This window comes from Dreissena polymorpha, chromosome 12 (genome assembly GCF_020536995.1).
Source record: "Dreissena polymorpha isolate Duluth1 chromosome 12, UMN_Dpol_1.0, whole genome shotgun sequence".
NCBI lineage: Eukaryota > Metazoa > Mollusca > Bivalvia > Myida > Dreissenidae > Dreissena > Dreissena polymorpha.
This window is the reverse complement of record NC_068366.1, coordinates 49,865,924-49,891,604: the sequence shown is the minus strand read 5'-3', so window position 1 is coordinate 49,891,604 and position 25,681 is coordinate 49,865,924. Positions and strand designations below refer to the sequence as shown.

Sequence of the window (25,681 nt, the reverse complement as noted above, 5' to 3'; positions counted from 1 at the left end):
TCTGAATATCATATGTTTTAGAAAATCACACCTTGATTTTATCATCTCGTGTTCTATAAATTGAATATCTAAAACACAGATACTATTTGAATTATCTTATGTTTAGGTCATCTCGTCACATGAATGATCGCATGTTGCAAAATCACCTGATATGCATATACAGGTTAGATGCTAGGACGTCAACTACACGTGTTTGGGGTTTTATCCGTATTTATCTTGATACAGTCTATTGAAGAGTGTTTACATCATTTATTTATCTCAAACTTAGATAGTTGTAATATAGATTGCCATTTTATCAGCTTAGTTACATATTCAATATATATAGAATATTATGTGAGTTTTGGGAATAGATCAAGTTTATCATGTGAGGCTTAGAACCAGGGTAGCGTGAGGCTTGCCGAGCGCTACCATGGTTCGAGCCGAGCATGATAAACTTGATCTTTATCCAAAATTCACATAATATTCTATTTATCCTATTATTTCCTTCCTATTTCCATTAATAATTATCAAATATTTTATTTTTTGACAATTTAATCTTTCAGTAGTTGACAAAAACACATTTACAATTTTTGGAAAAACCCAAATCTGATCTAAAAATAGCGATAGTATAAAGCTCATGTTTATACAATCGTTGTTATACTATCATATTCATCTGGTAATAGGATAAAAAACAATCTTTTGACTATGAGTTTTTATACTCTGCATTGATTGTAGGGCGTATGTAAACAATACCAATTACAATAAAGTGCCAGTAAATGTCTTAATAAGATCATACGTTTAATCATACCATAGTAAAACACCCAACGATCCTTAAACAATATATGTGAATAAAGAAAGATGTTTAAGTGTGCCATACATGTGTGTGTATTGTCTTTATATTATAATTTTATTGTGATATATACGTACATATGTGGTTCACAATTATTGTGCAAATTGCGACAATTTCGATACAAATGTACAATATTTCACATCTAAATGTCAAAGAAGAACAAATTGTATCTTTTAAACATTCTTAACAACAAAGCAACCTGAATAATGTTTGTTTTTATTAGTCTCCGAGTGCAAATACCTTGATTTTCAATAAAAATTGTATACACAATTATGCGGCTGCCATTTTGGAAAAACAAGGCCGCCATGTTATTATTTTTTGGTGGCTAACGGGTTTTTTGGAAAGAGCACATGTTAAGGTACATTCATGGGAAATATGGTGCTTGCTTACAAGTTTGTAAAATTTTGCTGATAAATGAACCTTAATCCCCAAGCTAATAGGTTCCCATATGAATTTAGTGAATATATTTATAAATATGAATATAAATAATATATAATATATGTAATTGATCCCATTAATTAATGATTTTGAATGAAGCAAAATTATACCCAATAAGGATGCAGCCTTATTGTGAAGAGGTTTATTATATAATGCTTAACCTTAACACATAAAAGCCAAGGCAACCAAAATAACAAGTAGCGATTACAAAACCATAGGCATTACATTTATGGTAAACGCATTATCTCCATTCCGCAGTATGTGGATAATTTTTTCTACCATACCTATTTTTATGCCCCCCTTCAAAGAAGAGGGGGTATATTGTTTTGCACATGTCGGTCTGTCGGTCCGTCTGTCCACCAGATGGTTTCCGGATGATAACTCAAGAACACTTAGGCCTAGGATCATGAAACTTCATAGGTACATTGATCATGACTGTCAGATGACCCCTATTGATTTTCAGGTCACTAGGTCAAAAATCAAGGTCACAGTGACTCGAAATAGTAAAATGGTTTCCGGATGATAACTCAAGAATGCTGAGGTCTAGGATCATGAACCTTCATAGGTACATTGATGATGACTGGCAGATGACCCCTATTGATTTTCAGGTCAATAGGTCAAAGGTCAAGGTCATAGAGACTCGAAATAGTAAAATGGTTTCTGGATGATAACTCAAGAACACTTAGGCCTAGGATCATGAAACTTCATAGTTACATTGATAATGACTGGCAGATGACCCCTATTGATTTTCAGGTCACTAGGTCAAAGGTCAAGGTCACAGTGACTCGAAACAGTAAAATGGTTTCAGGATGATAACTCAAGAATGCTTACGCCTAGGATCATGAAACTTCATAGGCACATTGATCATGACTGGCAGATGACCCCTATTGATTTTCAGGTTACTAGGTCAAAGGTCAATGTCACAGTGACTCGAAATAGTAAAATGGTTTCCGGATGATAACTCAAGAATGCTTACACCTAGGACAGGGGTTCCACTGGCCCAAAAAAAGTTGTCGCCACTTTTTCACAACGCGAAACTGTCAGTTATTCCGACCTTATTAATTATGACAATCGTCTAAGAAACCTTACAACATCAATGTCATTGACTATATTATTACTTTTAAAAGTATGTAAATACATAAATAATAATAAGTAACTTCATAAGTCTTAATAAGCTTTATTTATACATAAAAACAGTCTGGTGTTCTGAAAAGAATAAATAAATAATACCATGAGACTTTGTTTTTATTATTTCCATACTGTATAATCAAATTTCAATACAAACAATACAGCTGGGAAGCAATGTGAATATGCACTTTAAACTAAACAATTTGCTACCACACACAAACATACCCTTTGTTTTTACATGCTTAGTTAAGGACTCCTTTTTCATAACGTTACAACCAGATGTAAATGCATTTTGAACTGGCTTTTAACACAGTAGTCACAAAACATTGACTTTGTTTTCACATCATATGAAATGAAAGGGAATTCTGACTTCCAGCAATCATTGAATTTTCGCTTTGCTACAGAATTATCATGTTTTTGCAATTTTGAAGGATTTTCATTGCTTTCATTTGTTTCAATTTCTAGAGCACGCTTTCAAGGATTAAAGAAGTCATGAAAAGCCATGATTGCTTGTGAATATGTAATCATATATGTGTCTTTATATACGAAAGCCATCAACATAAACTGTGAAAAATATGAACAATCTTTAACTAATGTGTAAATAACATTACACTTACCATGGTATTGATTAAAGAGTAGCCGCCTTATATATCGTTATAATCATTGATCTTTGTGCCAGTTTGTCCTAAGTGTTACATAATTGAGTGTTCTTTATCATAAAAGAACCGTTAATCCGATAATAACCCCCATAAAACTTGACAATAGCAGTAAAAAACACCGACTGTAACACTTTCACGCTTCCGTGATTTCAGTGCACTCTACACTGTAGGTCGCTTACATCGTCGTAAATCAATATTTACAACTGACAAACGCTGGCCGCTTATGCTCGGTCGCGTGCTTTTCGACTCGCAGTACATTTTCGGATAGGATTTTACCGATTTTTTGAAATTCGCCACTTTAAAAAAATTGGAACCATTTAAAAAAAATTAGCGCCATTTGGCGCCAATGGCGATCGACAGCCGAACCCCTACCTAGGATCATGAAACTTTATAGGTACATTGATCATGACTGGCAGATGACCCCTATTAATTTTCAGGTCACTAGGTCAAAGGTCAAGGTCACAGTGACAAAAAACATATTCACACAATGGCTGCCACTACAACTGACAGCCCATATGGGGGGCATGCATGTTTTACAAACAGCTCTTGTTAAGTAAAATATTTGAGAAATATTTATAACTTTTGTCTGCAATTGTCTGCCTGAAAGTGTTTTTAGCTCACATGTGAACAATAAGCTCATGGTGAGCTTTTGTTGTCCATTTTGTCTGTTGTTTGTTGTGCTTTCTCATGTGTGCGTCATCAACACTTACACATTGAACCCTCTTAAAGCTACATTTATGCCCAGTCTTCATAAACTTGTGTCAGAACAAAATTGTCCTAATAGCATATCGGTTCGAAACAGGGGTAAAAACTAGGTAAATAGGTTAAATTAAAAAAAAGCTAGAAGTCACAATGTTTTTTCCAATCAGCATGATACTTGATAAGAAAATAAGAAAGTTCTGACGATATCTCAGACAAGTTTGAAAATGGTTGCGGTCCAAGGGAAAACATTTATGCCAGTTTTTTTTTAAGTTCATAAGGCTATTGTAAAACCATTTGAACACTCTAGAAATCACATTTGTTTGCCAAATCACCATGAAATTTGCTGAGAACAGTGTTCTAATGATATCTCAGCCAAGTATGAAAATGGTTTATATCAGTTTTGTGTGTGTAACCTTGTGAATAATCTAGAAGTTAGAAGTCACAATTTTTGCCCACTCATGTGTTTTGGTCAAAACATCAATATTAATGATATCTCCTTCGAGTTTGTAAAAGGTTACAGTCCTTTAAAAAACATGGGCGAAAAGGGTCGGGACAGTATTCCATATATTGCTCTAATAAAACCTTGTGAACATGATAGAAGTCAAAAGTGTGTGCCAAATTGTAATGAAACTTGCTCAGAACAATTGTTCTCAAGCTATCAGCTTTGCTGAGTTTGAAAATAGTTCTGGTCTTCAGAAAATCATTGCAGCCAAGGGGCGGGGCAAAGGCTATATTGAAACCTTGTGACCACTCCACTCTGAAAATTTCATCTTTTACAAAGCAGCTTGCTCAGAACAATTTTTTTATGCCCCCAGTAGGGTGGCATATAGCAGTTGAACTGGCAATCAGTCCGTCTGTCTGTCAGTCAGGCTGTCCGTCCGAAAACTTTGACATTGGCCATAACTTTTGCAATATTGAAGATAGCAACTTGATATTTGACATGTATGTGTATCTCATGGAGCTGCACTTTTTGAGTGGTGAAAGGTCAAGATTATCCTTCAAGGTCAAAGGTCAAAAAAACAAAATCCAAGCGAAGTAATAAGCTTTAAAGGGAGGTAATTTCTATTTAATATCATGTGGCAGGTACAGATCATTTTCATAAGGGAAGTAATAGTTTTTTAAGGGATATAATCAAAAAAAAATTTTTTTAATTCAATGCGGCGCAGTAGGGGCCATTGTGTTTCTGACAAACACATCTCTTGTTTTAAATTATATCTGGATCGGATTCAAATTATTCAAATATGGTGTCCTTCGGTAAAAAAAGATGCTAATGTAGGGGTGGATCTTTTCAATATTTGGCTATAGTGAACCATTACCAGCTGATAACAGTTTTAAGCTCATCTAGTTTTTGAAAAAAATTATGAGCTATTGTCATCACCTTGGCGTCTGCGTCGGCATCCGGTTAAGTTTTGTGTTTAGGTACACTTTTCTCATAAAGTATCAAAGCTATTGCATTCAAACTTGGAACACTTACTTACTATCATAAGGGGACTTAGGCAAAGTTAGATAACTCTGGCTGGCATTTTTACAGAAAAAGGTGCTCTTTTTATACGTAGAAAATTGAAAATTTGGTTAAGTTTTGTGTTTTGGTCCTTTTTATTCCTTAAGTATCAAAGCTATTGCAGGGTTTTTTTGGTTCGATTTTATAGCCGAAATTCGGCTATGTTTCCAATCCCAATAAGTATACTTTTTTCCCAAAATGTGGCAAAAAATTCCCAATTTTTTTTTTTGAAAGAAGTGTCTAATGTGTATTTTATCACAATTTTAATTCAATTACCTCAAACAAAGTATTATATGATTTTTTATTTTTTATTTGAATGATTATAAAGATTTATATCAAATTAAGTATTTCCCTAATCTGTGGACTTTTCGTGTGGAAAAAAAGGCTAAAGAATTTATTTTCCTAATTTCATGAAAATGCCGATAAAATTCCCAAATCCAAAGTAATGGGCTATCTTCCCAAAAAGTGGAAATAAAACCCTGTATTGCTTTCATACTTGCAACACTTACTAACTATCACACGGGGACTGTGCAGGCAAAGTTATGTAACTCTGACAGGCATTTTGACAGAATAATGGCCCCTTTATACTTAAAAAGTTGAAAATTTCGTTCAGATTTTAATCCAGTTTACTCCTAAAGTATCATAGCTATTGCTTTCAGACATGGAACACTCGCTAACTATCATAAGTGGACTGTACAGGACAAGTTGCATAACTCTTTGGCATTTTGACAGAATTATGGCCCTATTTTGACTTAGTAACTTTGCATATTTGGTGAAATTTTGTGTTTGATCCACTTCAAAAGTATCAAGGCTATTGCTTTCAAACTTCAAATACTTTCATATTATGAGGTTACTGTACCTGGCAAGTTGCATTTGACCTTGACCTTTGAATGACCTTGACTCTCATGGTCAAATTATTAAATTTTGCTAAAATTGCCATAACCTCTTCATTTATGATCATATTTTATTGATACTTCTACAAAATAACACTTACCTGACATACCACAATAGACTCCATCCAAACCATCCCCCATGCCCCACCCCAGTATCCCCCCACCCCCAAATAAAATAATATTTTTAGCTCACCTGAGCACAACGTGCTTATGGTGAGCTTTTGTGATCACCTTTTGTCCGTCGTGCATTGTCCGTTGTGCGGCGTGCGGCGTCAACATTTGCCTTGTTAACTCTCTAGAGGCCACATTTATTGTCCAATCTTTATGAAATTTAGTCAGAAGATTGGGCTGAATGATATCTTGGATGAGTTCGAAAATGGTTACGTTTGGCTGCAAAGGGGCGGGGCATTTTTCCTTATATGGCTGTTTGTTATGGGTATGTATATCAATAAGAGATGATGCACGCCAAATGGCATTGTACACCATCTGTTAATAACGGAGTAATGGCCCTTTGTATTTTCAATAAATGCTTTTTTGAGTGTCAAATATAAAACTTTTGTGTCCAGAAGCATATTGGCAGGGGATATCAATTCAATGAATTTGCTTGTTTATTATGTCTCCCACTATAGTAGTGGGGGACATATTGTTTTTGCCCTGTCTGTCTGTTGGTCTGTTGGTCCGTTGGTCTGTTGGTCTGTTGGTCTGTTTTCTGCCAACTTTAACATTTTGCAATAACTTTTGCTATATTGAAGATAGCAACTTCATATTTGGCATGCATATGTATCTCATGAAGCTGCACATTTTGAGTGGTGAAAGGTCAAGGTCAAGGTCATTCTTCAAGGTCAGAGGTCAAATATATGTGGCCAAAATCGCTCATTTTATGAATACTTTTGCAATATTGAAGATATCAACTTGATATTTGGCATGCATGTGTATCTCATGGAGCTGCACATTTTGAGTGGTGAAAGGTCAAGGTCAAGGTCATCCTTCAAGGTCAGAGGTCAAATATATGTGGCCCAAATCGCTTATTTTATAAATACTTTTGCAATATTGAAGATAGCAACTTGATATTTGGCATGCATGTGCATCTCATGGAGCTGCACATTTTGAGTGGTGAAAGGTCAAGGTCAAGGTCATCCTTAAAGGTCAGAGGTCAAATATATGTGGCCCAAATCTCTTATTTTATGAATTCTTTTGCAATATTGAAGATAGCAACTTGATATTTGGCATGCATGTGTATCTCATGGAGCTGCACATTTTGAGTGGTGAAAGGTCAAGGTCAAGGTCATCCTTCACAAGGTCAAGGTCATACTTCAAGGTCAAACATCATATAGGGGGACATTGTGTTTCACAAACGCATCTTGTTTTTAACCAGGTTTTCCGAAGGAAAAAACTGGTTATTAGATTGGCGAATGCGGGCGGGCTGGCTGGCTGGCGGGCTGGCTGGCGGGCTGGCGGTCTGGCGGAATAAGCTTGTCCGGGCCATAACTATATGTCGTTCATTGTCAGATTTTAAAATCATTTGGCACATTTGTTCACCATCATTGGACGGTGTGTCGCGTGAAATAATTACGTCGATATCTCCAAGGTCAAGGTCACACTGAGTTCAAAGGTCAAAAATGGCCATAAATGAGCTTGTCCGAGCCATAACTATGTCGTTCATCGTCAGATTTTAAAATCATTTGGCACATTTGTTCACCATCATTGGACGGTGTGTCGCGCGAAATAATTACGTCGATATCTCCAAGGTCAAGGTCACACTTTGAGTTCAAAGGTCAAAAATGGCCATAAATGAGCTTGTCCTGGCCATAACTATGTCATTCATTGTGAGATTTTAAAATCATTTGGCACATTTGTTCACCATCATGGGACGGTGTGTCCCACGAAAGAATCACGTCAATATCTCCAATGTCAAGGTCGCCACGACTAAAAATAGATTTAAAAAAAAAAAAAAAACTTACAAAGGGGGTTAATTTTTTTTGGTCATTTCAAAAGTTCAGTTTGAGTTTTCTCCCTTTATCAGATTTTTTTTTCACAATGAAAACCTGGTTTTGTGACAATTTTGTCCCTTGTTAAAAGATCATCTAATGAATGACCACACATTCACACTATACACCCCTCTGACCCCCCCCTATGACACCCCCGACCCCATCCCACCCCCACAAAAATAAATAAATATTTTTTAAACATGGTTAAAAACAACACAAATATTTATTTCTATTATTTATTTTTGAAAGACCCTCCATCCATCCCACCCAAGAATCCCCCCGTCCATTTTTTTTGTTTTGCATTTTTTTTCTTATTTTTGGAAGATGTAATGTAATAAATTACACCCCTCTCCACCCCTCCCTCCTTTTTGATTGAAGTATTGAGATAGGTCCCTTCACCTTTAGAAGCTCTTGTCCTTTTTAGTGAGCGCCTTAGGGCCTTTGGTCCTCTTGTTCTCACAAATATTATTTAAATCTGCCAGTTTCAGACTCTTTGACTCACAAGCCAACAAATGAATTAATCAACACTGGTGGTGAAGTGAAAGAAACAATTGTACAACATATTTCTGTAGAAGAGGCCTCTAACGAACGACAACAAGAAACAATGGAAATCATACACAATTCTGAGACAATTATTCCAGAACACCAACAAGAAGATCAACAATCGAAACGTGGAATATCCACAGATACCACAGAGAATAATCCTTTAGAAGAAACCATTGATAATCCAAACCCTAATATCGTGAACCAACTAAATTCTGTTGAGAACGCTGAAGCTGACATGCCTACACCAGCAGGTTTTTCTGAAACAATTGCAGAGAACGGTAACCAATTTAAGTTGTAGGAAACTTCTTCAAATTGAGTATGATAAAAATGCTTTAAGCTGTGCTCAGGTGATCTTTTGCAATCGCCTTTTGTCCGTCATTCGTTGTTCATTGTGCATCATTTACCGTGACAACACTCTAGAGGCCACATTAATTGAAAGATCTTCATGAAACTTGAGCAAAAGATTTGTCCAAAAAATATCTTTGCTGTGTTCGAAACTGGGTCACTTGAAGTAAACACTAGATCACTAAGTCAAATTAAAAGAAATGGCTTGTTAACACTCTAGAATTCACAATATTATTGTAAAATCTTAATAAAACTTAATAAATATTTGTTCTAATGATGCCTTAGCTGAGTTCAGAAATGGTTTTGGTTCGTTGTAAACACATGGGCGTCAGGGGGGCAGGTAAGTTTTCCTTTTATGGCTATAGTAAAACCTTGTTAACACTCTAGAAATCATATTTTTAGTTCAATGCCCATGACACTTGCTAAGAACTTTTGTTATTATGAAATCTAGGTCAAGTTGGAAAATGGTTTTGGTCTGTTTAAAACATGGTCCCGATGGGGCGTGACAGAGTTCCTTATATGGCTATAGTAAAACATTGCAAACACTATAGAAGTCACTTTATTGTCCAATCTTTATGAAACTTTTTCAGGAAATTTGTTTTAAGTACATCTCAAATGAGTTCAAAAATGGATCCGGTTGGTTGTACAACATTGCCTCCATTTGGCGGGGCAGTCCTTCTAATATGGCTATAGTAAAACATTCTTAATACTCAAGGAGTCACATTTTAAGTCAAATCTTTATGAAACATTTTCATGAAATGATTTCTGGGTCGATTTCGAAAACAGTTCCGGGTTATAAAAAAACATGGTCACCAGGGGGGGGGGGGGGGGGGGGGGGGAAAGTTGCCCTTGTATGGCTTATGTGAAACATTGTTAACACTCAAGAAGTCACATCTCATCATGAAACTTGGTCAATTAATTTGTCCTTATGACATCTTGGCCTGGTTTGACAATGATTCCAGTCCAGAGGAAGGATATTTAACCAGCTACTGGGTAACCGAGGTTTTAATATGTGCATATTCATTCTGTGTTGGAAATATTTTCAATATGCTCTGAAAAGTTTAGTTCAGTCAGGTCTCTGATGAACGCCCCAAAAGTATGCCATATAGTAGTCCAACGTTAGGTGGGTGTTTGGGTTAGTATGTGTGAGTGAATCCGTCTGTCCGAATTTTGTGTCTGATCTGTAACGTTTACATGCTTGGGGGATTTTAACATAAATTCAAGCTCAAATTTTAGTTGCTGCTCAGTAACCTTAACATGTTTTTGACGATTTTAATATGATTGACCTCAGATAATTATTCCAGATAACCATTTGTCCCTTGCATATCCCATGCCTCTGGATGAGAGATGAAGGTCACATTAATTATAAAATGGTCAAATGTAATACATTAAAGTTTTCACTCATTGACCCTTTGGATTTTAATATAATTTCATTTTATTATATCCTATAACTGGACAATTGGCAGCCTGAAACACCATTGCTCCTTTGTGAAAGGTCAAGGACACATTTCAGTGTCACAGTAATTAAATTATTGTTTCTGTAACTTTTTAATCCTTTGAAGGATGTTATGATTACATCAGATTAGTAATCCCCTTTACAAATGTGTCATGTGTAATTATACCCCCACAAACAAAGTTTAGGGGGTATATAGCAGTGAACTTGTCTGTCGGTCCGTCAGTCGGTCGGTCGGTCTGTCTGTCGGTCCGTATTAAGTGTCCGCTCTCTAATTCAAGTAGTTTTCATCCGATCTTCACCAAACTTGGTCAGAAGTTGTATCTACATGATGTCTAGGCCAAGTTTGAACATGGGCCTTGCCGGGTCAAAAACTAGGTCAAGGGGTCACTTAGTGGATTTTAAACATTCAGCATGTTGTCCACTCTCTAATTCAAGTAGTTTTCATCAGATCTTCACCAAACTTGGTCAGAAGTTGTAACTAGATGATTTTAAGGCCAAGTTAAAACATGGGCCTTGCCGGGTCAAAAACTAGGTCACGGGGTCACTAAGTGCGTTTTTAACATTCAGCATGTTGTCCGCTCTCTAATTCAAGTAGTTTTCATCGGATCTTCACCAAACTTGGTCAGAAGTTGTATCTAGATGATCTTAAGGCCAAGTTCGAACATGGGCCTTGCCGGGTCAAAAACTAGGTCACGGGGTCACTTAGTGCATTGTTTAACATTCAGCATGGTGTCCTCTCTCTTATTCAAGTAGTTTTCATCGGATCTTCACCAAACTTGGTCAGAAGTTTTATCTAGATGATCTGAAGGCCAATTTCGAACATGGGCCATGCCAGATAAAAAACTAGGTCACAGGGTCACTTAGTACTTTTAGCATGGTGTCCGCTCTCTATTTTAAGTAAATTAATTCGATCATCACCACACTTGGTCAGAAGTTGTATTTAAATGATTTGTAGGTCAAGTTCGAACATGGGCCATGCCGGTTCAAAAACTAGGTAACGGGGTCACTTAGTGTGTTTTAAACCTCACCATGTTGTCCGCTCTCCAATTCAAGTAGTTTTTATCCAATCTTCACCAAAATTGGTCAGAAGTTGTATCTTGATAATGTCTAGGGCAAGTTTGTATATGGGTCAAGCCGGGTCAAAAACAAGGTCACGGGGTCACTTAGTGCGTTTTAAACATCACAATGTTGTCCTCTATCTAATTCAAGTAGTTTTCATCCAATCTTCACCAAACTTGGTCAGAAGTTGTATCTAGATGATGTCTAGGTCAAGTTTGAATATGAGTCATGCTGGGTCAAAAACTAGGTCACGGGGTATCTTAGTGCGTTTTAAACCTAACCATGTTGTCCGCTCTCTAATTCAAGTAGTTTTCATCCAATCCTCACCAAACTTGGTCACAAGTTTTATCTAAATGATCTCTAGCACAAGTTTGAACATGGGCCATTCTGGGCCTTAAACTAGGTCACAAGGTCACTAAGTGCGTTTTTTATCATTCAGCATGGTGTCCGCTCTCTAATTCAAGTAGTTTACATCTGATCTTCACCAAACTTGGTCAGAAGTTTTATGGAGATGATCTTAAGGCCAAATTAGAACATTAGCCTTTCTGGGTCAAAAACTTGGTCAAGGGGTCACTTAGTGCGTTTTAATATTTGAGCGTGGTGTCCGCTGTTTTTTGTGAAGACGACATGCAAAATATTATGTGTCAATGCGGCATGTGGGGGTATTCGTCACGTCTGTGACAAAGCTCTAGTTGTTACTGCTCCTTTGGGGTGGGGGGTTGTAACATCATCCACACCATGTGTTATCAAAGATAATTTCATTGTTAAACATTTGTTTGCTTATTTGGATTGATAGATCTCACTTGACAATATAACTATGTTTGTTACCAGCTAAAACAAAAATACTTATATACTGTCAAATTTTCTTAGTCAGATAATTTTTTATCATTTTAGTAGACGCAATTTCTACAAAACTGATGTCCGATATGGAAGTGGATTTGGACGGACCAAAGGGAGAAAGCTTAGAAAGCAGTGAGACAGATCCTGTGCCTTCAAGAAATGATCAAAAAGGGGAAACCATGACTGAAACAGAGAACAATGACATAGTTGACGACAACACAACCAATCATTTCAATGATTACTCAAAAAAAGAAACTGAAACAGATAGTCTTTCACATGATGTGACTCATGACAGTGAAGATGATTCATCTGGATCAGATTCAGATGATGATACAATCGGACCAGATTCAATAGCAGGCGATGAGTGCAGTAATCCGAGTCTTGGTGACAAAGACTCTGAAAACAGATCGAAAAAGGGTAAGAAACGCCGTGGTGCAAGGAAGTCCAAAATAAAGAAAAAACAGAAACAGGAGAAAAAGAATGCAAAAATACGATCAAATAATCCTGTAAAACAGAAGAACTCAGATGATTCTAGTTCACATGCTGAAAAAGCAGTTACCTTGACTGATAAGAAAGGTGATGTTACAAGCAAAGATGAACCAGTTTTTGGCATGGCTCTTCGATCAAGAACAAATAGCAGCTTAGTTGAAAGTTCTAATGTTGACACTGGAAAAACAGAAAATGTAGAAAAACAGTTACCAACATTTTTTGAAGATTTGAACCTTAACAAACCTTCAGCCGTTTCATCAAGCAAAGATCAGGGAGCGAAATCCAAAATGGCTACCGAAACATCAGATGGGGAAAAGACCACAAAGGATAAAAGAAATTTAAAGGTGCGTAATTAATGTAGATTTATTCAAATCGCACATTGCTTTTTGTAGTCAGGTCTGGAATTCAGTGCAATAAACTTCTGCAGAAGAAACTCACCTGTAAATCTTAAAAACATGGATACAAATTGCTGTTTTATGTTTTTAAAGAGTATAATATAGTTCTTTCAATTATCTCTATGGTTCTTCTTCCAAGAAGAAGGGGTATATTGTTTTGCTGGATGTCTGTTGGTCTGTTTGTCTGTCAGTAGACCAGTTCGTTTCCGATGAATAACTCGTCAACGAATGGACAAATTGGCTTTATACTGATACATGTGCATTGGCCTGGGACATTAGATGACCCCTATTGAAATTAGGGTTACTTGGTAAAAGTCTAGGTCACTATCACACTAAGCGTGAAAATAGTTTTTGATCAATAACTCATCATCAATTGACCGGTTGGCATGATACTGCACCTGTGCATTGGCCTTGGACAGAAGATGACCCCTATTGAAATTGGGGTCGCTAGGTCAAAGGTCAAGGTCACTATCACACTAGATGTGAAACTCGTTTTTGATCAATACCATCGTCAACAAAAAAAATTGAGGGATTGGCTTGATACTCCATATGTGTATTGGCCTTTGACAGTAGTTGTCCCCTATTGAAATTGGGGTCACTGTCTCAAAGGTTAAGGTTTATATCACACTAAGTGGGGTGAAGCTCGTTTCCGATCAATAACTCCTCAATGCGTTGATCCTTTGGCAAGATACTTCACATGTGTATTGGCCTTGGACAGTAGATTACCCCTATTGGAATTTGGGTCATGAGGTCAAAGGTCAAGATCACTGCTAGGTATTAAGAGTATAATGGTTTCCGATCAATAAATCGTCAACTGATTAAATGATTGGCTTGATACTTCCCATGTGCATTGGCCTTGGACAGAAGTTGATCCATTTTGAAATTGGGGTCACTATGTCAAAGGTCAAGGTTACAATCACACTTAGTGTTAAAAACGTTTCAAATCAATAACTCGTCAACCAATTGACCGATTAGCTTGATACTTCACATGTGCATTGGCCTTGGACATTAGATTACCCCTCTTGAAATTGGGATCACTAGGTCAAAAGTCAAGGTCACTATCACTATAAGTGTGAAAATCGTTTCTGATAAAAAAACTGGTCAACAAATTGACCGATTGGCTTGACACTATACATGTGCATTGGCCTTTGACAGTAGATTAACCCTGTCAAATTTGAGGTCATAAGGTCAAAGGTCAGGGTCACTGTTACACATTAAGAGTAATGTTGTTTTTGATCAATAACTCGTCAACTGATTCGCCAATCGGCCTTGGACAAAAGATGACCCCTATTGAAATTGGGGTCACTAGGTCAAAGGTCATGGTCCCTGGCACAATATAAGTGGGAAAAGCGTTTCTGATCAATAACTCTTCAAAGAATTGACCTGTTTGCTTGATACTTTCAATGCGCATTTGCCTTGGACAGAAGATGACCCTTATTGAAATTGTGGTCACTAGGTCAAATGTCAAGGTCACTATATAACACACTTAGTTTGAAATCGTTTCTGATCAATAACTCTTAAAAGAATTGACCTGTTCGCTTGATACTTCCAATGCGCATTTGCCTTGAACAGAAGATGACCCTTATTGAAATTGGGGTCACTAGGTCAAAGGTCAAGGTCACTATAACACACTAAGTTTGAAATCGTTTGAGATCAATAACTCTTAAAATAATTGACCGATTAGCTTGATACTTCACATGTGCATCGGCAGTGGACAGTAGATTACCCCAACGGATATTGGGGTCACTAGGTAAAAGGTGAAGGTCACTGTTATCACATTAAGAGCAAAATCATTTCTGATCAATTACTCGTCAACTGATTCACCGATTGGCTTGGTACTTATCATGTGCTTTGGCCTTTGGACAGTAGATTCACTCCTATTGAAATTCAGTACCTAGGTCAAAGGTCATAGTCACTGGCACAATAATTGGGAAAAGCTTTTCTGATCAATAACTCGTCAACGAATCGATTGATTCTTCTTAATACTTCCCATGTGCATTGGCCTTGGACAGTATATGACCTCTATCGAAACTAGGGTCACTAGGTCAAGGTCACTGTCACAATAAGTGTGAAAATTGTTTCAGATCAATAACTCATCAATGAATTGACCGATTGGCTTGGTCTTTCACATACCCATTGGCCTTGGACAGTAGATGACCCCTATTGACATTGGGGTCACTAGTTGACTATTCAAAGCCCTGTTGGGGGGGGGAGCATATGTCTCTGACAGCAGAACTCTTGTTATCTTTGCATTAACATAAATACATTTGTATCTCCTAATTAACTTCTTTTTCAGGATCAGCAAAAAGGTCAAGGCGACAAGAATATACAAGAAAAAAGGTTGTATAAATGCTTATAACTTTGTTTGAATGTGTTGTTTGCTTTATACAATTCAATGAACATAATAACAGTTATAGAAAGTAATAAGCATAGATGCATTAATATTAACGGCCAACATTTATTTCAATATTTATGTGTATGATATACATATTTGTGTATGCCATGATAATGATGGCACCATATTTCTTAAATTGACTTAACAAAGATTGGTGGTATTCTAAATTATTTCAAGAATTTACTTTCGGAGATTATCTTAAACTTAAATTTTAGTGTGAAATGGTTATTCTTAGTTTTAATCTTAGAGCTTTCTTTGGTTAAATAAATCACCATAAAACATGCTATCTATTCATTAACGTATTAAGTTGTCTAAATAGCGAATCTAGTTTTAGGTATTATGGAAGATGTTAGAATGACACTTACACTTATTATCAGATGTTGCTAAAGTTTCCTCACAAAATTAACGCTAACATTTTATTTGTATCACTTGTAGATAATTCAAATTAAATAAAAGGAAATGCCTAATTTCTTAGATAAAACTTGTATCATGATTGTTCCAAATACCACCCATAGCTCTCAATTGCTCTACTAATCTAAATGACATACTGCATGTTTTGGCTGCTTATATAGTATGGTTTACATTTAAGTGCACCTGTCTAGAGTCCAGACTGTGTATGTAATATAAGTTTATGCATTTAGCTAGTTTTAACAATTTATAGTTAAATGATATATCCAATGCCCCTGAGGTATTTTAAATGTTAAGATACTTGCTCATTGGATTGTTCGCTGTGCATTATTTATGATGGTTCCATCATATAAAATGGCAACTGAAGCTTACCTAGATCATTAGATGAGAAAATATTGCATGTCTTCTCATTCACTTCTGGATTGCTTTTCAAATGATGAAAGCTTGCATCAAATAGCTATCAGTCAGCAACCCCACCTGGCTGCCAGGGGAAGTGCAGTGGTACTGATATGTCTTGCACAACCTTCGATCTTGCTTCAAACTTATGTCTAATTGCACAAAAATATGTTTCTTATTGCTTTACAGATCTTCAACCAGTTTACTTTCAATAAAAAACTACAACAGAATGCTAATAAGTTTTCCTTATATTTATTTATTGAATACTTAGGAAAGCATTAGCATTAGTTAGTTTTATAACCTTCAAGTTGGATCATTTATATACCAACTTCGAATAAAAGGCTGCATAGATTGCTTTGTTTTATTGGCGTACAATATAGCAAACTGTTATAATTTTCAGTGTTCTTAATTGTTAAAAGTTTGCACATATTACATAAGTTATATTGAATGCATTACATTACATTCCGGTATATACTTTTTTTCAGAAATCTTCAAAATGAAGATTGTATTAAAGTGATTTTTCATGTGATGATATCAAAGAAGCTTCATGGAGAAGAATCAAATAAGGTTTTACTCAAATTCGATTCAGTTCCGCTAGGAGAGTGGAAGAGCGTAAATCATGTTGCAAAGCCAGGAAGGTACTTCTTCTATAAATTAAATAATTTGCTTTATTATAATATAACATTTATGTTAACTAGTTACTTGTTCATAAGTGTTGTAAATTTAAACAACTTTAGTTCCTATAATAATAGCAATTATTACTTAGTATTTCCATCATGTTAGCATAGGTTGAATACAATAATGTTGTAAGCTCTTAAACAGATGAGATAGTAGCCAGTTGAGTGTTTGGTGAAACATAGATATAGGCTTCAAGTAAATAGCAGGGGCGTTCCGAATGCTATTTAACCTATACGCACCATCGAACAGCGAAGCTGCGAGTGGGGGGTAGGTGTAAGAGCGGGTATCCCACTCCTGCTGGGGAGGTTTGGGGGTCTCCCCTGAATAGGGTAGTATAGATTTGCTCTTTGCCGTTCTTCCGCTCATCAGTTACACTGACCTTCTTTCCTTATGTCCCCTTTTTGTCACGAGTAACTCAAAATGCCTTGGTGCTAAATAGATGAAACATTGCAAACACATCACACAGCATGTGAATTTGGGCAAGGCCATATTGTAATTCGGATATTTTTAATAGAGCCGAAGTTAAGGCCCCTATTTAGCTAATGTTAGCACAAAGTTGTCAAGGTGAGCTATTGGGAATACTCTATATGCGGCGGCATGTGGTATTCGGTGGCGATGTGCATGTCAACTTTTAGCTTGTTACCATTCTAAACCACATTTTCAGCTAACCGAAGCATAACATGATCATGGTAAGCTTTTGTGATCGAATTTCATCTGTTATTTGTTTTGTGTTTTCCATCTTCAGTCGTAAATATTTACCTTGTTAACACTCTAAAGGCCACTTTTTTTGTCTTACCTTCATGAAACATGGTCAGAAAATTGGTCTCAATTTTATCTTGGTCGAGTTCGAAACTGGGTAATGTAAGGTAAAAAGCTAATTCACCAGGTTAATTAAAGAACAATATTGTTTGTTCTCTATAAGTCACTTATGTTGTCCATTCTTTATGGAACTTGGAGAGAATATTTATTCTTATGATGTCTGGGCTGAGTTGGAAAATAGGGGCGTCCATCTGTCTGTCACACTTTGCGTTTAGGTTTCAAAAAATGCTCATAACTTCTATGTCGCTTCAGATGTAACCTTCATATTTGGTATGCATGTGTATATTGACAAGGCCTTTCCATACGCACATACATTTTGACCCCTTTGACCTTGAACTTAGGGTCCACGTTTTGGTTTCGAAATCTGCCTATAGGTTTCGATAAATGCTTATAACTTCTATCAAAGCGTTGATCGGAGGCATATGTCATCCTATGGAGACAGCTCTTGTGTTATTTTTGAAATATCGTCTATTAACTATACCCCCAAATTATTCCCCCTCACCACCCCCCACTCACGAAAAGAAATGTTTATGCTCGTGGATCAAATGATCGGGGGTATATTGTTTTTGGCCTGTCTTAACTTTTGCAATATTGATCATAGCAACTTGATATTTGGCATGCATGTGTATCTCATGGAGCTGCATATTTTGAGTGGTGAAAGGTCAAGGTCATCCTTCAAGGTCAAAGGTAAAAAAAATAATTAGGGGGCATTATGTTTCTGACAAACACATCTCTTGTTGGTTTTTTTTAAATATGATAAAAAAACATAAATAATTATTTTTATTATTAACCAGGTTTTCCGAAGGAAAAAACTGGTTATTAGATTGGCGAATGCGGGCGGGCTGGCTGGCTGGCGGGCTGGCGGGCGGGCGGAACAAGCTTGTCCGGGCCATAACTTTGTCGTTCATTGTGAGATTTTAAAATCATTTGGCACATTTGTTTACCATCATTAGACGGTGTGTCGCGCGAAAGAATTACGTCGATATCTCAAAGGTCAAGGTCACACTTTGAGTTCAAAGGTAAAAAATGGCCATAAATGAGCTTGTCTGGGCCATAACTATGTCATTTATTGTGAGATTTTAAAATCATTTAGCACATTTGTTCACCATCATGGGACGGTGCGTCGCATGAAAGAATCACGTCGATATCTCCAATGTCAAGGTTGCCACGTCTAAAAATAGATTAATTTTCAAACAAACTTACAAAGGGGGTTAATTTTGTTTGTTCATTTCAAAAGTTCAGTTTGAGTTGTCTCCCTTTATCAGATTTTTTTTCACAATGAAAACCTGGTTTTGTGACAATTTTGTCCCTTGTTTTATTTTTGAAAGACCATCCAAACATCCCACAAGCTATTGCTATCAAACTTCAGAATTGTCTATAATGTACCACTTCTTGAAAACATAAGCGATCAATATGTTTCAATTATGGTCCTCTTCCAGTTAAAATATGACTATATTACAATGTACCTTGACCATATTGAATATGAACAATATCCCCATGACAGCTTACGTTATACTGTCAAGCACTCGAAAAGTCAAGCTCGCTGTCTTCTGACAGCTCTTGTTCATTTTCCAATGACAGGGCCCGCGATTTGCACTTTTTACCGCCGAATATCAGCGACTTCCCCCTTGAAAAGAGTATACTTTTTTCCCCTATTTCAGCTTAAATACATTTTTATGTCCCCCACTATAGTAGTGGGGGACATATTGTTTTTGCCCTGTCTGTTGGTTGGTCTGTTGGTTGGTTGGTTTGCGCCAACTTTAACATTTTGCAATAACTTTTGCTATATTGAATATAGCAACTTGATATTTGGCATGCATGTGTATCTCATGGAGCTGCACATTTTGAGTGGTGAAAGGTCAAGGTCATCCTTCAAGGTCAGAGGTCAAATATATGTGGCAAAAAATCGCTCATTTTATGAATACTTTTGCAATATTGAAGATAGCAACTTGATATTTGGCATGCATGTGTATCTCATGGAGCTGCACATTTTGAGTGGTGAAAGGTCAAGATCAAGGTCATCCTTCAAGGTCAAATATATGGGTCAAAATTGCTCATGTAATGTCACTTCTGCAATATTGAAGCTAGCAATTTTATATTTGAAATGCATGTGTATCTCATGGAGCTGCACATTTTGAGTGGTGAAGGGTCAAGGTCAAGGTCATCCTTCAAGGTTAAACGTCATATAGGGGGACATTGTGTTTCACAAAAACGCATCTTGTTTTATACCTATGTTGCCAGCTGGTATCGTGCTTTTTACCTTTGATTAAATGTATATTTATTTAAATTTTAAGTGTTGAATGGTTGGTGAAAAGATCTTAAATTCCCCTTTTCGCCCAAAACGACGCGAAATTCCCGTCTCTAAGGGCCCCGGCCCCAATCCCCCAAAGTGTAGCAAAAGCCCTGGATGAACCCACTTTGTATGCAAAATTAAACATGAATATTCATGGCGCTACCTTCTGGTCATAAACAAGTTGCCAAAATTATGTTTTGCACGGAACTTAATGGGGTTGTTTTTTATTGGTCAATAGTGAAATGACGTTATATTTTTTGCGCAACCATATTCCCGTTTTACGGAGATGAAACCGAAACCGAAAATAGATTCATGCGCTAGATTAAAATGGACTTTTATTACCCGTACCATGATAGAATTTCAGCTTTAAGATCATTTTGTGTTGTTATTATAAGAATTGAATAACATTTTTCTGAATTTCATCTGTATATGAACTGTCAGGAAAATTACACCTAATTTATGCATAGACGCCATCGGTGTTTATACAAATTAGGCGTTATTTTCCCGGCAGTTTCATACACCGATGAAATGCAGAAAAATGCTATTCAAGTCTTAAATCATAATAATGATCATCCAGGATCTATAACTTTAAAATGTTTATAAACAGTGTCATGTTTTTGCTAGTGTTGTGATTTTTTGAATTTCCATATTTTCATGAAAAGTTATACCTGTAGCAACATAATCTGGACAAGCCATGTCAAGGGCAGTAAATGAAACAATATTTTTTTTACTGTTTTTGAATATTGAAATATATAATTTATTCGATACCTTTAGTTACAAACCTCAATTCATTTTGTATAAGTCCCATACCTGAAATAAGTCGATTTTCGAAGGTTATTACTGGTCATTATATTGATAAGTACCTATGTTTTGTAAATTTATTTTTTCAATGCTTTTAATCAATTCGGTGCTTACCTAAGCATGAAGTCTTCATGCTAAGATAATGTGGTGGATGGCTGTCCGGTGTCGTGTTTAGTGTGACGTGTATAGTGCATTGCCTTTTGTTATCAAATTGTTCTGAACAGCATCTCCAAAACTGCTTTGCAGATGTTAATGAATCTTAACAGGATTGATCATTGGGAAACCCACTTTATTAAAATTATTCAGACGGTTTCCGGTCCGCTTTATATTTAAAACGCCAGAGCAAAAATAGATTTAAGCATTTAATTAAAAAAAAATCTGCTCTAAAACTGACACTCAGAGATAAAATTGTCGGCATGTGCTATCATATATTGGTGCTCTTTAAAGTTTGTTAAAATTATATCTATTTTATCCTCTGGGGTTAGAAATACTTGGACTCAAACAGAACAGGTAAACAAAGTATCACCCTTTTAAAGAAAGTTTATAACATAATCTTGTTGTACGGGTTATTATATTATGTATTAGATAAATTTTCATTCAAGTATGGATGGTTTCTTCTCCTTGCGGCACCATGTGTGGAACTTCAATATAAATCTTCTGCTCTGAAAAACATATATTAAAAACTCCCATGAAATAGCAAAGTTTCATATTTAATATGAAATATCGAACAGTGTCTTTACAAGGAATATAACATGTATCCACAGATTGTGTTAAACCATGACCAAGGGGAAATAAGACCAATTCAGTTTTTATGAACGGGGTAATTGGATAATGGTGATAAATGAAATCGGATAATGATGATTAATGTACAGATGATGCTTCTGATGATAATAATGAGGAGGAGGATGTTGGTGATGGATGATTATGATGAGGATGATGTGGATGATGATGAAAATGAAGAAGAAGAAGAAGAAGATGATGATGATGATGATGATGATGATGATGATGATGATGATGATGATGATGATGATGATGATGATGATGATGGTGATGCTGATGCTGATGATGATGATGATGATGATGATGATGATGATGATGATATTAAGCATTTATCATAATATGGAGGTGTTTCCAAGTTTAAAACATTTGTATTGTTGTATTTCTTGTTACAGAACATTTGAGAAGCATATTGAGTACAGTTATGAGCTCCTGATACCCAGACATTTATTGTCTTCTGGAATCATGTACAAATATTGCATTTGGAAGGGCAGTTTATTTGAATTTGAACACTATTATGATTCCACTTCATGGCAAGATATTCATGACAGAGGTTTGAATGTTCAAATGGAAAGGATCGCTAAAAAAGGTACTTCAGTAAATAAAGAAAAAAAGTGGTACCATTTCAATTTTGTAAGGATGGCCTATATAATGATTGTCTGTGGATAGAGGGACTTGTTCACAGACTGGCAAAATGACAATTTTGCAATTGTTGAAGAAGCTCCCCCCCTCCCCTTCGTAAAAAACAAGAACTATAAAACAACAACACCACACCCCAAAAAACAACAACAGCATCAACAACAACACTGAACAATATACAATAGAGAGCAAAATGATATAGATGCATACTGAAAAACATAACATTTGTATTTATAAGTTATTAAAATTTGAAAAGGATCAACAAATAAAGTGTTCCATTCGGAATATCTTTTGTATTTGTTAAATTTAAATTGTGCGATTGATATATACATAAGTATAAATGCATGTCGCAGTCCGGATGGTAAAGAGATTAAGCTGACGGCCTTTTAATCCAAAGGAACCCAGTTCAAAGCTTGGTGGGGCTTTCTTTTTTCTTTATCATGTTTGTTTCTAATTATTTGTTTAGATTTTGTACTTAAGGTCTTAAGCTATAATGTTTAATATTTAAAATAAAGATATTTATTGACAAACATGAAATAAATGAAAAAGTATGGAAATATCTGTGAACAATTCCATTTACAAACAAGATCTGTAATTGTAAGTCATTTATTAAATTATTAAAGTTTAGTTAATTTAAAGTCAAATACATTCAAGAATATACTTAAACCGTCCATATGTTTTTTGTCTCTACTACAAAAAATATTTAAGACAAATGATACTGTTCTATTCCATAAAAACTAACAGCTGCAAAAACCTTCATCTGTATCAGTGTGGGGGTACTAATATTTATCACATTTCGTATAATGATGATAATATTAATGCGTGCATGTTTTTCTCCAGAAATATGGCATCAGTATGATGGTGTGGCCTTTGAAGCTCCGCCAAAGAATGTCTTGAAAAATATGTATCATACTTGGAAAGGTACATTTAAAAAAAAAAGTCTTGAAAATATGGAAACGTTTGTGTCGCACTTCCGTCCAGAATGGTTTGCCCACGCAGCTTACTCAGTCTCAGAATCTTTTCAGGAGTCTTTGGAAAAATTAGATTCTCTTGTATTTTGTTTGCGAAACATGTATTTTATCCATGCAAAGTGCTTTCAATCTGATAATGACTTCAGACAACAGGTAAATAGTTTGTTCAGCACAGTAATTTGGAATTTAATTACATTAATGGTCTTAAATCAGTAACTATTTTTTCAAATTGTATTTTACACAAATATTTTCATTTGTTCTATATGTATATATATTATAAATTGTTATATTCTCGGCGAACAAAACTTGGTATTTAATGTGTTTTAGATGGGCACTCTTCTTTTTGGAAATGTTATTGATGATCTACACAAACAAATTAACAGTAAAGAACAAAGAAAGGCACATATTATGAAAGCTGTTGGGATTGCTATAGCCTGGAACAGAAATCAACTCGTGCTTACTACACCTCAGTGGCAAGCACTGTGCAGATGTTTACTCCTCTCTCCTGACCCCGAAACAAAGACATGCTTAGAGATGACGGATATTCTCACTATGTCCACAAAAGAGTAAGTTACATATTTCATACAAAAATTAATAAGAGGCGATGGGGTTTTACTTGGTCATACGGAAAAAGTCGAGGCTTTTCATTTCTCCTGCTTATCTTTTCTACTATATGAAAAAATATAGTGTTTCTGCTGATATGATGTTGTGTGCATCTTTGAAAAATGTCATTGTCATTATTCAAAGGCAAAAGGCCATCCATTTGTTATTTAGTCCATAACTTGTAGTTATTTTGAAAATGTCACATATAAACACTGAGATTTATTTGTTATTAAATGTCTGTTTCCTTTATGTATTCCATAGATCTGAAAAATCTGAAATCTCTTTTGTCTAATAAATTAGAGGAAAAGCAATTGAATTATAATTTTGTTCTTTTGTCCTTTCGTAATGACCGCTTGACCTCAGTCACCTTACACGAGAGACAGTTTTTTTTGAAAAGCCCTAAATTTAAAATTGCACCATTTCAATCCTTTTGTGAGCATTCTGTAATTTAGAAAATGAAGCAATTTAAGTCGGAAACATGTGATGTTGAGCCTTATTTATGTACTCTAGAAGTCACATTTATTGTCCAATCTTCTTGAAACTTAGTCAGAACTTAAGTTCTTAATATTAATGATATTAAAATTTAAGTCGGAAACATGTGATGTTGAGCCTTATTTATGTACTCTAGATAAATTAATGATATCATGGATTAGTTCGAAAATGGTTCCAGTCTGATGGAAATCATGGCTTCCATGGTTTGGGGCAGTTTTCTTTCTATGGCTGAAGTGACACCTTGTTAACCCTCTGAAAGTCCCATTTATTTCCAGTCTTCATGAAACGTGGTCAGAAAATTTGTTTAAATGATATCTTGGCTGAGTTGGGAAATGGTTTTCGTCTGTTGAGAAACATGGCCGCCAGGGGGCGTTTCATATTATTTAATATGACTATAGGATTTTTTTACTAGAAGTCTCATTTAGACTCAGATATTAATAAAACTTGGTACGAAAATGTGTTCTAATTATAGCTCGACAGTGTTTAAAAATGGTAATGGTTCGTCGAAAAGCATGGCCGCCATTATGCAGAACATTTTTCCTTATAAGGCCATATTTAAACCTTATATATAGTTAACACTCCAGAAGTCATATTTTAAGTGCAATCTAAATTAAAATTAGTCAGAACTTTTGATCTTATGTCTTCTCGTCGGATTAAAAATTAGGTCAATATATCAAATAAACAAAAAACTTGTCAATACTGTTGAAATCTTTTTTTGGATCCAATGTTAATGAATCAGCTCGCACTTTTTCAGAAAAGTCTAGTTTAATTGGGTTTCAAGTGAGTGCCCATGATGACTTTCTTGTTTATAACTTGCTTGGAATACTCATTATTATCGCAATGTCATACACAACTTGCCTTTTGCTTGGAGTTCAATACATTTATGTAGGGCATGCATTGTACTCTTTTTGCACCAAATTAACTTGAATTAAGCATTCACTTCAGTTTCATTTATTGTACCTCACTTTTATTCACAATGCTAAACTCCCATAGGCCATCATGACATAGTAATACTGTCAGACCCAGCGGGAAAAAAGTTAGCTCTACTGTCCAAAAATACTGTCACCTGCTACCTTAGCAATTAGGTGCGGAATGATGTCACTTTGATTATCCGCGCACTATTAATGAATGAAGACGACGT

General features: G+C 35.7%; 1 protein-coding gene across 1 annotated transcript in view; it reads left to right on the top strand.

Annotated features, from left to right (window-relative positions):
- LOC127852329 (E3 ubiquitin-protein ligase rnf213-alpha-like) overlaps nt 1–25,681 on the top strand; it is a 163,475-nt gene that overhangs the window by 32,601 nt on the left and 105,193 nt on the right. Inside the window, exons 4-10 of the mRNA XM_052386263.1 lie at nt 8,621–8,962; nt 12,439–13,217; nt 15,565–15,608; nt 16,953–17,105; nt 22,231–22,424; nt 23,315–23,598; nt 23,773–24,011. Of these exons, the coding sequence (XP_052242223.1) occupies nt 8,621–8,962; nt 12,439–13,217; nt 15,565–15,608; nt 16,953–17,105; nt 22,231–22,424; nt 23,315–23,598; nt 23,773–24,011 (2,035 nt within the window). The remainder of the gene's footprint in view (nt 1–8,620; nt 8,963–12,438; nt 13,218–15,564; nt 15,609–16,952; nt 17,106–22,230; nt 22,425–23,314; nt 23,599–23,772; nt 24,012–25,681) is intronic.